The sequence below is a fragment of the Myotis myotis genome, unplaced genomic scaffold (genome assembly GCF_014108235.1).
Source record: "Myotis myotis isolate mMyoMyo1 unplaced genomic scaffold, mMyoMyo1.p scaffold_m19_p_7, whole genome shotgun sequence".
NCBI classification, from domain to species: Eukaryota; Metazoa; Chordata; class Mammalia; order Chiroptera; family Vespertilionidae; genus Myotis; species Myotis myotis.
The window spans coordinates 70,005,886-70,018,792 of NW_023416379.1; the positions used below are offsets into that span (position 1 = coordinate 70,005,886).

Below are 12,907 nucleotides of genomic sequence, written 5' to 3' on the forward strand. Positions count from 1 at the left end.
TGTATCTCTCTGTCAATCTACTTCTTGTCCATCAGCAATCCTTCAAGCTCTCCCATAGTATATCTCATGAATATAAACACTTTCATCATTATGAAGTTAACACTCTTTTCAAGCCACCAAAAAATCTTCATTGGAACAGTTCAGTAATCCTCCATTTGACCTCGTTGCTTTGACTCTTCATGCAAGTATATGTAGAGTAGTGAATGAAATTCAGCATCATTGAGAAAGCTAATATTTGGGTAGTGAGTTAAGTGACATGGTGGACCATGCAGCCTTCTAGGGCAGTGGTCGGAAAACTGCGGCCCCTTGAGTGTGGCTCTTCCACAAAATAACACGTGTGGGCGCGCATATACAGTGCAATTGAAACTTTGTGGCCACACTGAAGGGGCCAAAGCCGCATGTGGCTCTCGAGCTGCAGTTTGCCGACCACGGAATTAGGGGAACAATGTCTATGGCAGAGGGAGCACCAAACGCAAAGCCTCCATCCTATTGGGATCATACTAATGAGACTGGTCTGAAGAAAGCAACGGAGGGAGTGAGAACAGAGAAGAAACTGGAGACCAGGGCAGTTGCAGATCCTGCAGATACCATTTTAATGCCTTTGAGCTTCACTTTAAGTAAAATGAAGGGTTAAGTACTGCAGGGTTTCTGGCAAGTGAGTGATATTATCCTATATTTTAAAATGATGCTTTGGCTGTTGTGTTGAAAACTGTAGATGCACAGTCAATGTAAAGAGGCCAGTTAGAAACTAATGTAGTAGTCTAGACAGGAGAAGATAGAGATGGAACAAGATGGGAGAGAAGACATGGTAAAAAGTGGTTGAATTATGGATATAGTTTTAAGATGTAATCAATAGAATAACCCAGTATAAGGGAATTTTTATACGGACATACTAGGTGGGTTAGAGGGGAAAAAAGGTATAGACTTATATACTAAAGTTTTGGCCAGAGCAACTAGAAGACAGATTTGTCATTTTCTTATATAGTAAGAGCTATAGATAAAGCGAATTTAAGATGGTTTGGCCCTTATCTCTTTCTCACACAAAAGAGTGTATATGTTTTTAAATCATGCTACTTCCCCCTCTACTATCATTCAATGGGGTTGCTCTTGCAACATTTAAATTAATTTAAAATGCTTGTAAGTAAAGCCATAATTTGCTCCTGCCTATCTTCTCACTGTAATTTCCTACTGTGTTCCCTTTGATTATTCAACTTCTGCCAGAAACCATAATAATTTGATATGCATTTCTCTCAGACTTTTGTTCAGATAAACATCTAAAAAAGACTTTCCTGTCAATCTTGACAAACATTTCTAAAATCTCTCCTCTCAGTTACTCTCTCCATTTTCACCTGATTTGATTTTTAAATTTTTATAGCACTTATCACTGTCTGTTATATTTATATGCCTTTAAAATTTTCTCCCTGCCCCACGGTCTAGTATACATTAAGATAAAATTTTTTTCTATTTTAATATTTTTATTTTGGCTCTCTATATTCAGAAGTTGAAGTATATCATGCTAATATCACTGCCAAAATGCAGATCTTTTTGTCTATTAATTTTATTTTAAGGTCTAAAGAACTATGAAATGAGTCATTTATATCATGGGATCTGATAGTCACTCAGTTGCCCAGCTTATGCAAAAAAAGGTAAACTGATGAAATGAGTAGTCTTTAAGTCTAGACATTTGTCTAGGTCCATACAAGTCACAGTAAATAAGCATATATTGGCAGTACAAAGCTTCTGTTGTAAGGATAGTTCTTATTTATCTTAAAGTTTATTTTTTCCCCTAGAAGTGAAATATGTACATGAAAGTATTGAAACTGATACAAGTAACTGCATCAGAATCCCCATCTATACTCAATAAAACAACAAAAAACAACAAAAGACAAAAGCGCACCACAATGCTTTCATTAAAATAAAACGTATAACTCAGTCATAATGGTTCAAGCCCTGAAACAAGGTACCAAAACCCGCCTCAAGCTCTTCAAACAAAGATGGGAGTATTTTAAGATAACAGAGTCAGAGAAACTGTCTGGAGTTACTTTGTAAGGATCTCCTTTTCATTCCCTAGAGTAGTACAGAGTTTAAAAGAGCTATTTCAGCAGCTGGAAAACTTTAAGCAAGATTATACTCCCTATCCAAAAGTAGACCCTGTTGCCATCCTGTCTTTGAAGCCAGCTCTTTTAAAAAAAATCAAGTATATTTAATTTTCAATTCCCACTTTCTTCTGTTTTATGGGGTGGTTACTTCATTATTTTAATACATTATCTCAGTCATTTTCTAGCACTCATTTATGTTACAATATTGTACATTTAATTTTTAATGTTATGGCTTCCTTGATATTTTGAAAAATATTTTAAAATTATATTTAAAATACACTATATATTTAGTTTGACTGATTTTTATTTTGTGGCTTCTCTATACTGCAGAAATAAAAATAATCCAGAGTTTATATATTGCATTAACTACTCTATTTACCAAAATGCTGATGATAAAATTTTGCTCTGGTATTGCTGTCATTACTCTGCTTCACTGCAATGTCCCAAACAGAGCCCAATGCTTCTCATTAAATCAGTGATATTCATTCCATAAGTAAGTGAACAAAGTTTTTGATACTCTGTCCAAGAAACAGAGTTAAGTCAACTGTTAAAAAATATTGGCCTAATTGAAATAATCCAACCTAATAATAGAGAGGAATTTAGGCAGTTATGGGAAATATCTTCAGGGAGGGGGATGGGGGAGACAGGAGAGGATGTGTATTTTTTCCTAGCTTTTCCACTAACTTATAAAATTTATTATATTTGTTTTCTTCCCTTATGTGTGTCTTTTTAGTTTCTCTCTACTTTTCTATATATAATCTCCTTTTTAGCACTAAAAATGACATCTTAAACATTTCCATCACTATTATTTAGGTTCCTCATACCCTCCAGTCTCACCAAAATATTCCTTATTTCCTAATACTTTCATGCTTACTATGAAAAAAATATATAGATATGAGTTGTTTTTTTTTCTTTTTTGCAAAAATGTAACTATACTTTGGGTATTAAAAAACATGGTGATCTAAAAATGTATTTTTAAATGGTTTTTTATTGATTTTTAGAGAGAGGAAAGGAGAGGGAGAGAGAGATAGAAACATTGATGAGAGATGAGAGATGAGAGAGGCATCAATATCAATTGGCTGCTTCCTGCATGCCCCCGCTGTGGATCTAACCTGCAACCCTGGGCATGTGCTCTGACAGAGAAATCAAACTGGTGATCTTCTAGTGCATAAGTCAGCACTCAACCACTGAGCCTCACTGGCTGGGCTAAGAGGCATTTTCCCCGCTCCTCCATCCCTGTATTTCAAATTGCTAATTACTTTGACAAGAATGGCTGCTGGACACCTTGGGCAGCTAAAATGAGAGAGGTTTCAGCTCTCTGACTCTCAATAAACACAATTTCTTCAGATTTTTCATGTTTTGTAAATTAGTATAAGTAATACCAGTACAATACCTAGAAAATAGTGCATACTTAATCAGTGTAAATACTTTAAATATTCGAGAGCAAGTCAAAATCAGCCCCTTATTATTTTTGTATCCTTTGCCAGAAAGAATCAAGTAGGTTCTGAATTGAAGGACTAAAGCCTCTTAGCGGCAGGAAGTGGGAGAATTGTCAGTGATATCTTGGAGGAGAGAGGCCAGGTCATTGGCTCTGAAGAGGAGACTGGTAGCTTCAACTTTCTTAGTCCAATTGGCCTCTATTTGCTGAAGGATTCGCCACTTAGGACATTGTAGCAACAGAACTGAGAACTATGAGTTAGCAAAGAAAACTATCTCATGCAAGAGAGACCAGCAAATTAAATGAAGAAAACGAATTAAAATAAAACAAATATAACTTGTGGGTATTTGAGTCTCTGAAAGAGAGAGAGGGCAACTAAATTAGATAACTATAGTCAAAATAAGTCAGGAGATTCATGAGAGCATATATATATATATATATATATATATATATATATATATATATATTCAAGACTGCAGCTAGAAAATATACTATTTAATTAAATAATTTAGTTGAAAATTTTAAAGGGAAATGCTGTCCCAAATTATAGAAATCTAGGATATTTCCAGGAAAGAAACATGTTTTAAAGTAAGAGGAAAAAATAAAGAAATGAGGACCTGCTTTTATCTTCATGCACATACATGATTCTCCCAGTAAACTCTTGTGGCCTTATGAAATAGTAATTTGCCCATGAAGCTGTCCCTGCCAAACTTGGGAAAAATAGCCACTACTTATCCACTTTAACTTGACCTCTCCCACTAAAAGAACCTCATGAGGGAAAGGAATTTGTTCAGCAAAATATGCACCATGTCTAGAAAAATAACTATATAGTAAGAGCTCAAGAATTATTTGTTGAGGACTTAATGGATGAATTAGTTAATGAATCATGATGCAGAAAGTTGAGTATCTTGGAATATAGATCAAGAGAATGTAACATGTGAATGATAGCAGCTCTAGGAGTAACAAGAATATATGGAGGAAAAGCAATCATTAATCAAGTTGTAGAATATTTCTCTGAGTTGGAGAAAGTACTGAGTTTGCATATTAAAAAGGTTTTCTAACCAAGCTAGATTGATGGATAGAGAAGTACCTATCAAGCTGCAAGGCAGAAAAGACAATTTACTTACAAAGAAAAAATAATCAGAGTGACACCATATTGTTTATTTGTAATACAGGTAGCTGCAAGACAGTGACATAGCATTTATAGCCGCAGAAACTGGAAAACATCTATGAGCTACTGAGAGAAAATACTGCCTTCCCCAAATATTTTACCTGACTGCTGTATATTGGTTGTTGAGAGAAATATTTATGTGTATGCTAAGATTCAGAAAAACTATCATTCAGGTCATGTATATGAAGAAAATAAGTATTCTTACTAAATACAAAATGGACTAGAATAGGGAAAATGTGTGTGCATGTTCACACATGCATGAACATACAAGCAACATGTACTCACAAAGGTAAATCTAAATTGATAATGATATAATATCTGGATGTTAAAAAAGACCCCTGAAAGAAATTGTATATCCAGTGGAGGAGACTGTATTTAGGATCTAGAAGTAAAATAAGTTATTTAAGCAATACCTTGTAGTGGGGAGGGAAAAAACACACACATAGATATCAAAATTATGTATCCACCTTAGTGAAATAATTAAAACTTTGTTTGCAAAAAAATAGTAAAGAATGTGATTGATTATATATCAGTGAAAGAGAAGGTTACCATTAATGGAATGAAAATATTTGGTATCCTTTCTCAATTATGAAGAAGAAAAGTGCAACAAATAACTTAAACTAGGAGAAAAGAAACACTGTAAAATTATTAAATAAGAATATATTAATTATATGAAGAAAGTTACCAAATACTACTTGACACTGTAGTTTCCTTCCTGTTAATAAATGTCAACAAGATTTCATCAAGTCTTATTCATTCTGTCTCCTTAATGTCTCCTCTATTTTTTCTTCTCCACACTGCTATAGGATACATGTCATTTCTCCCGTATTGCTATCATAGCCCCTTCATTCGTCTCCAAAATACAGTCTTGTAAAAATTTACACCATTTTAATGCTAAACTACTTATAAATAAATCTAGGCATGCTAGTTCAAATTTTATTTTTTAAACTTCTTTCATCACACTTCAGGATCAATTCCAAGTGGAATCCAGCTAATGCGCATGTTGTACCCAGTATATAGTGAGGGTGCTGGCGCAGGGGCATTTTCTAATTATGTTTTCCTCTGCCTTGGGGTTACACCTCCCTGGGCCAAGGGTCACAGATGGTGTTTTGGGGCTTCCTTCTTAGTATGTAGTGAAAGTGCTACCACATTAGCCCAATTTTTCATGATCAATAAACCCTATGTTTAGAAACATCTTTCTCCAAGTTGCTGCTGCCTAATCTCATCCAGCAACCTATAGATCTGATCTCATTGATGACTGAGAGATCTTCATTTCATTCATAGCCCTGACTCTACCTTCTCTCTCTAAACCATACTCCAGAATAACATAAATCCAAGTTCCACGGATGTCCTTAGCTAGTCTTGGCCAGTTTAATTCATTCCCACTCATAAGGAACTCACCAAAGTTTGATATTCCAGAGCTTCCTTCTTCCTGCCAGCCTTACACCAAGTAGGAAAGGGTAGAAATGAGACTTTTTCTGACAAAGCGGTGTTTGGAATCATTTCTGGATCACGGTTAGGTTCTCAGAATGAGAGAAGTTAGGTAAACATATCTTAACAGGTGGCATCAATGGAGTAGCAGAGTATAATAAACTAAATTTAGACTATACTTAATTTTAATAACAGCTCTAAAACTAGTGATATGGCCAAAACAATACTAACAAATTCTCAGTATGTTTCTTCATTTATAATATAGTGGTGATAATATATCTCACATAGGGTTCATAAGCATTGAGTGAAAAAATAATAAAATTGTGTAAAAGCAATTAGTTTAGTGGCAGCACATTGTAGATCCTGAAAAAAATGGATGGTTATTATTGATATAAACAAAGAGATGATTCAATTATATAAGATGGAATTTCAAAAGTGTGCCTTAAACTGTAGGAAAGGTAATTTATAAAAATGTTTTACTGAGGCTGTTTCAGTTGGACTGTGTTAGCAAGGCTGTTGGTTTCTTCTTTTATGAATTATCCTTTGTTCTAATAAGAAATTTAAAGTAATAAATATATCGTACAATTCATTTCATTATTAAGTCAGCTTGTAACAACATAGTCTTAAAAAGTATAATTTTTGGCCTTAATTCTCTCATGTTTACTTTAAAGAAACACACAGTCATTTATTTTAGTACCCCATTTGGTTTACTAAATGTGATTTAAAGTACAGGAATATTTTCTCAGAAATTAATGAGAGTGGGTGCAAAGGAAGCCAGAACACACCAGTATGTGCCTTTAACACCTTGTTGCAGCTAATGAGCTGGAGTCCAGATTTGTTCCTCGTGTAGGAATGCCTGGGGCAGTCACCTGGGTCCCTGCTGCTTGTAGTGAGTTTTAGAAACATTTCTCCAACTGGAGCCAGTGTTGTGGCTGGACAGGTTCTTTCAGGTTCTTACTATAATTGTGATGTGCACAGCAACAACCATATGGGAACCTTAAAATGCGAAGCTTTTTACTCAAAGGTCCTGGAGGATAAATAGCATCTTCAAGGGCCAGGCAGCAAGGCAGCAGGTAGAGAGAAAGAGAGCATAGACCTGGAATTCTGCCATTATTATGGTTGAGGGTGGAGTGCTTAGGGTTTCAAAAGTTTATTTTGTATCAGTGATTTTAAAACATAAGAGCAGAATTAGGGAGTGGGGAGAGGAAAGCAGAGTCACTGAAGTTGCCTGTTATCTAGGTTACCCAGGGCTTTCTAAAAGGGAGACTTCATGGATAGCGTAGGCCTGGCAACTTATTTGTGTAGCTAGTAGGTGTCATATAGGCAGCCAATTTGTGTATTTGATCAAAATGGACGTCTTTGAAATGGGTGCCTCAGGAATCAAAAGCTTAACATTAGGTAGTTACATTACAATTAAAAAACACACACACACACAAAACCTTATTGTCATGCACATATACTCCAAGAGTGCTTTATTTAAAAATTAGCCCAAATATGACCATGCTATTATTTTCCAATGTAACTCATTACACTATGTCTAAAATTCATGTGTATCATCAAGTTCTGATAGTACGTCATCAGTATCTAATAGCTCTACTAAAGATTAAAAATTTCATTTGTCATCTTTTTCTTCACATTTCAATAATGGTCTCTTTTATCCCAACAGTTTTCTATAACCTATATTTTATTGTTAATATCTAGTTAGACTAAAATTGATTTACTCTTAAATTCTCAAAGGCAATATGAAGGCCATCAATAAAAATGTACTTTAATCCTTTTAAAGATGTAAATTTTTTCTCCTTTGCAAAGGACGCAAGTATGCTCAGACAAAATTAATGAATAAAAATATCATGTAATAATATCTGTTGAATGCAATTTAAACAAAGCATTATTATTTTTGTCAAACTGTTAATACACTTTAGGGAAAATATTTAATTGGCAGCTTTTCTTATTTACACTGATGTATTTACAGTTGTATGCCAAGATTTACTGGAAAAAGCTGTGAGAAAGTAATTGACCACTGTAGGCTGCTCAGCATCGACTGTCTGAATGAAGGATGGTGTTTCAATATAATTGGAAGATTCAGAGTAAGTAATTTAATACATGGCAAAGTAATTTAGCACATCAAAACACAATAGCTTCAGGCACTTTGTATTTCAAATGCTTTTATCAATCTAAGCCAGATAAATGCATCCTTATATGGGTATTTAAATATATTATATATAGTTTAGTAATAGAGATTTTAAAAAATGTATTTTTATTGATTTCAGAGAGGAAGGGAGAGGGAGAGAGAGAGATAGAAACATCAGTGATGAGAAAGAATCATTGATTGGCTGCCTCCTGCAGGCTCCTTCCTGGGGATCGAGCCTGCAACCCAGGCATATGCCCTTGACCGGAATAGAACCTGCAGTTCTTCAATCCACAGGCCAACGCTCTATCCACTGAGCCATGCCAGCTAGGGCAGAGATTTTTAACTTAGAATTATGTTGGGAGGCCATTGATGTGTTCTAGGCAGTGACTTTATTATGAAATAAGAGTATACCTAGTTGAGAACTGGTAATATATCTATCTCTCTATATATAAGACCACAGTTACTAATGTCTTAAGCTCTTAAACCAGATGGGAAATAAAATTAATCTGGTAATTGTTAATCAGGATATATAAAAAATAAGTTTTTGGTTTTTTTGCTGGATAGTGTTTGAAATAATTTTACAAATCTAGTGTGTGTGCTACACAGAGGAAGGCATATCGTATAATTCAGCAATTCTATTTTCAGGTATGTCTACTGGATAAATTATCAGGTTTGTACTGAATGAGACATATAGAAGAATTTTCATGCCAAATCTGAAACAAACTAAAGCTTACAGTGGGAGAATGGATAAATTTATCATGGCAATGTCATACCACAGAATTATAAAAAGTGGTTAAAATACATGAGCAATAGCTACATGAATTAATACTTGTAAATACCAAAACATAATGATGACTTTTAAAATATTATTAAAATTACATATGTACAGTGTGATAATATGTAGTTTAAGTTTTAAAATTCCTATTTTTGCGGTTGCAGAAGTCTATAGCAAAGTGAACACATACATGAGAATTATTCATACACACTGTATTCATCAGAACTGCCTCCAAGGAGACAGGTGGGAGAGTAAAATCAGGGAGGGTACAGATGGGACTTACTATGTATCTGTAATGCTTTGTTTTTTTAAAAGAAATGGATTTTTTGTAAATGAGGAGGGTAGGATTATGTTGTTTATTTTATTATTTTCTCTTTTCTGTAGTATAAAATGTTTAAATAAATATTTTTAAAGATAATTAAAATCAACTTATGGAATGGATCATGGACAAATTTATATGTGTACTTTTTGTACATATATACTAAATGAAAGATTGTTACTAGATAAGAATATATAGGATAAGAATATAACATTTATTTAGCAGCTATAATACCTTTGGCATTATAGTTTTTCATTTGTGATTATGACCTTATTTGATCTACACATAAATCCCTTTCCATTTTATGTAAAAAAATAAAATTTCTACTGAGCTTTTGAAATATTTCCTCTAGTTTACACATATCAATAGTGTTGGATGAAGCTAGATCTAATCCTCTTCTGTGTGACTTGCGAACACATCCTTTCAAGTACTGGTACATATCTATTTTCAATATAAAGTATATACCACCATTTATTTTTCTTTAAAATTTATCTATTGTTTCCCTAATATGAAATTGTCTTATTGAAATGTTTTTCTTACTTTGGTTTGAAATTATTTTATATTATCCTGTTTATGTTTTGGGTTTTGGTTCCTGTTTTGTTTCAGGATGATCTCTGAGTTTTTATCTCTGACATTGTTTTTAAGTTTTTCTTCTTCTAACAGCACTTTTTCCCTGTGAGATCTCATCTATTCTAGGGCCTCAACAATTATCTATATGTTATTGACTGTATCCAGTTTGAATTTCTTTTTTAAAGATATTTGACTGGACTTTTCATCACCTTGCAGACCTTTCTTTTTTGCGATCCTACTTTAACTTTACTGACTCCCATTAGATAAAATATTAGCAGGATGGGAATGTTATTAGCTTTCTCATCGGGTTAAAATTTAGGTGATGATACTGTACATTATTAAATGTTTTAACATTACTGTAATTTTTCAGAAACTATTCTGTCCTACCCAGTTTGCTCAGTGGTTGGAGCATCAGCCCACGACTGAGGGGTCACAGGTTTTGATTCTGGTCATAGACACAGGGCACATACCTTACAGTTACAGGTTCATCCCCACTCCTTTGGGGTGAGTGGGGAGGGGGTAACCAATCAATGTGACTCTCTCACATCGATGTTTCTCTGTCTCTCTCTCTGTCCTTTCCCCTCCTTTTGAATCTCTCTAAAGTTCATTGGAAAAAATATGCTCAGATGAGGATTAACAACAACAAAAAGACAGATATTATTAATGGCACATAAAGCAATACTCAATCAAATGTTGTTTAAGAGAGTCTCATTTTATTTAAACAAATACAAATATATTTGAAAGTAAAGTAACAGGAAAGATATATATCACATAACAATTAAGTAAAATAGATACTAGTGTAACTTTATTAATAATGTGGGCTTCAATATAAGGAAATAGCAAAGAAGAACTTTGTTTTATCAACATAATTGGGTCAATTTATCAAATGAAATTACACATTTAATAGCACAGCTTCAAAATACATATAACACAAACTGACATCCATCCCCATAATCATTCAGGACTTTATAATAATTTTAATTAGCATAAAATGTCCCTTGTATATTTGAAATGACTTTATGGAAACAGTGAAGTCTATGAATTCTGTGACCTATGTGGTCTGGGGACAAATTAATATACACAGCTATACATAGCAACAGAGAAGCAGGGAACCAGAGAGAATCATGGGGAAGAATGGCTTTGGGAATCACAGAGAGTCTCTGAATTAAAGTTGGAGCTAACTCAACCCCAGGGTTAATCAGAGTTTTGATGCCATTGGGACCTGGATAATGTTTGTATTATACAGATACATATAACATAAGCTAAAATGAAATAAATCAACAATTTTACAGTTGTTGGCTCCTGTAAATGAGATAATTCTAAAATTGCGGTATAATGATAAATGTATTTTTGAATATACATTTAATTGAAGTAATATGAAAAATAAAGCATACTCCACAATGACTTTAAGATTAAGAGTTTATATTAAATGTAACAGGCAACATTAGGGGTTAAAAGAAAAACCCTGAAGGTTAGCACCTTATTAATTCTATGCCATGCTTTCCCTTATGAGTTAAATTTCTCTATTTCAATTCATTTTATTTATACTGAACTTTCTCATTGAGATTGTGATGAGGAATTTCTAATCAACACTTTCACAATGTCAATTGCATTTTCAACATTAATAATGTAAATGGTGCCCATGATAAAACAATTGTCACTTTCCAAATGAGAGTCACATTTCTAATAACCACCATATGAGAATAAATCATTGAACAAATTAAGAGCTCATGGCAAAAAACAGAATATGTTCTTACTATCATTTTTATGTTTATGAAAGTGAATAAATGACAGCCAAAGAATATAATTCATATTATACACATAAAGTAAACAAACAGACACTGCATTTAAGAACTATTAAGAGTGATGAAGGATTTCTTTTCCTTAGAGTTTTAATGATTTACTAATATTAATTTTCATAGATAATACATATAGTTAGAGCCACAATTTCTGATTTACATCTATCCATATATTTTATAAGTTCTTGATGTTATGACTTAGAATTCTTGGCTGCTTTTTTTATAGCATCAAAGAAAATGCCATGAGAGCTTTATACACAACTATTTTGGTTCTCTTCTTGTGCAACTGGTTCAGAGATGCAGACATAAGAATGTAATTTATGTTTTAGCTCTTCTTTTTAAGTCTTCATAGGGGAGTCAACTGAAAAAAAACAACAACTTTAAAACTCATTCTAGTTTAACTTTACCATCTGTTTTATTTCTTTCTTCTATTTCCATCCTCTAGTTAATTTTCTTTTTACAATGATTTTCAACAAGTGTGACTTATGCAAACTCACGCTGAAAGAAGTAAGCTCAAATTAGTATTCCATATGAGTGAAATTTGCATTTGGGATAGGATTTAGAGTTTTAGAATTTTAGTTGCAACAACAGAAATTTAAACAGAATCTCTCTCTCTCTCTTTCTCTCTTACACACACACACAAACTCACACACACACACACACACACACACACACACACACACACACACATTATTAGAGGTTCCAGGGACTAGAATAGGTAAGCATTTTCCAAAATACCTTCTCAATGTTTCCTTCTCTAGACACCTGATCTAAAATGTTAAAAACTCCCTTCTAGCCCGTATGTGTCACCCTGCTCTATGTTTCTTCTTAACAACTATTGTCATCCTGTTTACCAGATAACAATATACTTCTTCGTGGATTTTTTTATTGCCTATGAGAACAAAAGTTAAGCTCTATGAAGGTAGATGTCTTTGTTTCTTTGTACTGGAGTAACCTTCCAGAGAAGGCAACAAAGTTCTAGCAATGGCGAGTTACGCCACGTGTACGTGATGGGAACCTATTTGAAGGATACTTCTATGTAGGACAAGCACACACTCCATAAACTGACCACTGGGCAACCTCTCTCTTAGTAATGAAATAGTTGGAGCTAGCTTGACATGGAATCTGGGGAGAGAAGTATTTGGTGAAAAGTACAACGAATAGTTATGCACAA

At 33.8% G+C, this 12,907-nt stretch overlaps 1 protein-coding gene across 1 annotated transcript in view; it reads left to right on the plus strand.

The window, feature by feature from the left end:
• The window catches only part of EYS (eyes shut homolog), a 1,264,258-nt gene that overhangs the window by 75,758 nt on the left and 1,175,593 nt on the right, over nucleotides 1-12,907 (plus strand). The window contains 1 exon segment of the mRNA XM_036318417.1: nucleotides 8,112-8,226. Coding sequence (XP_036174310.1) covers nucleotides 8,112-8,226 — 115 coding nt within the window.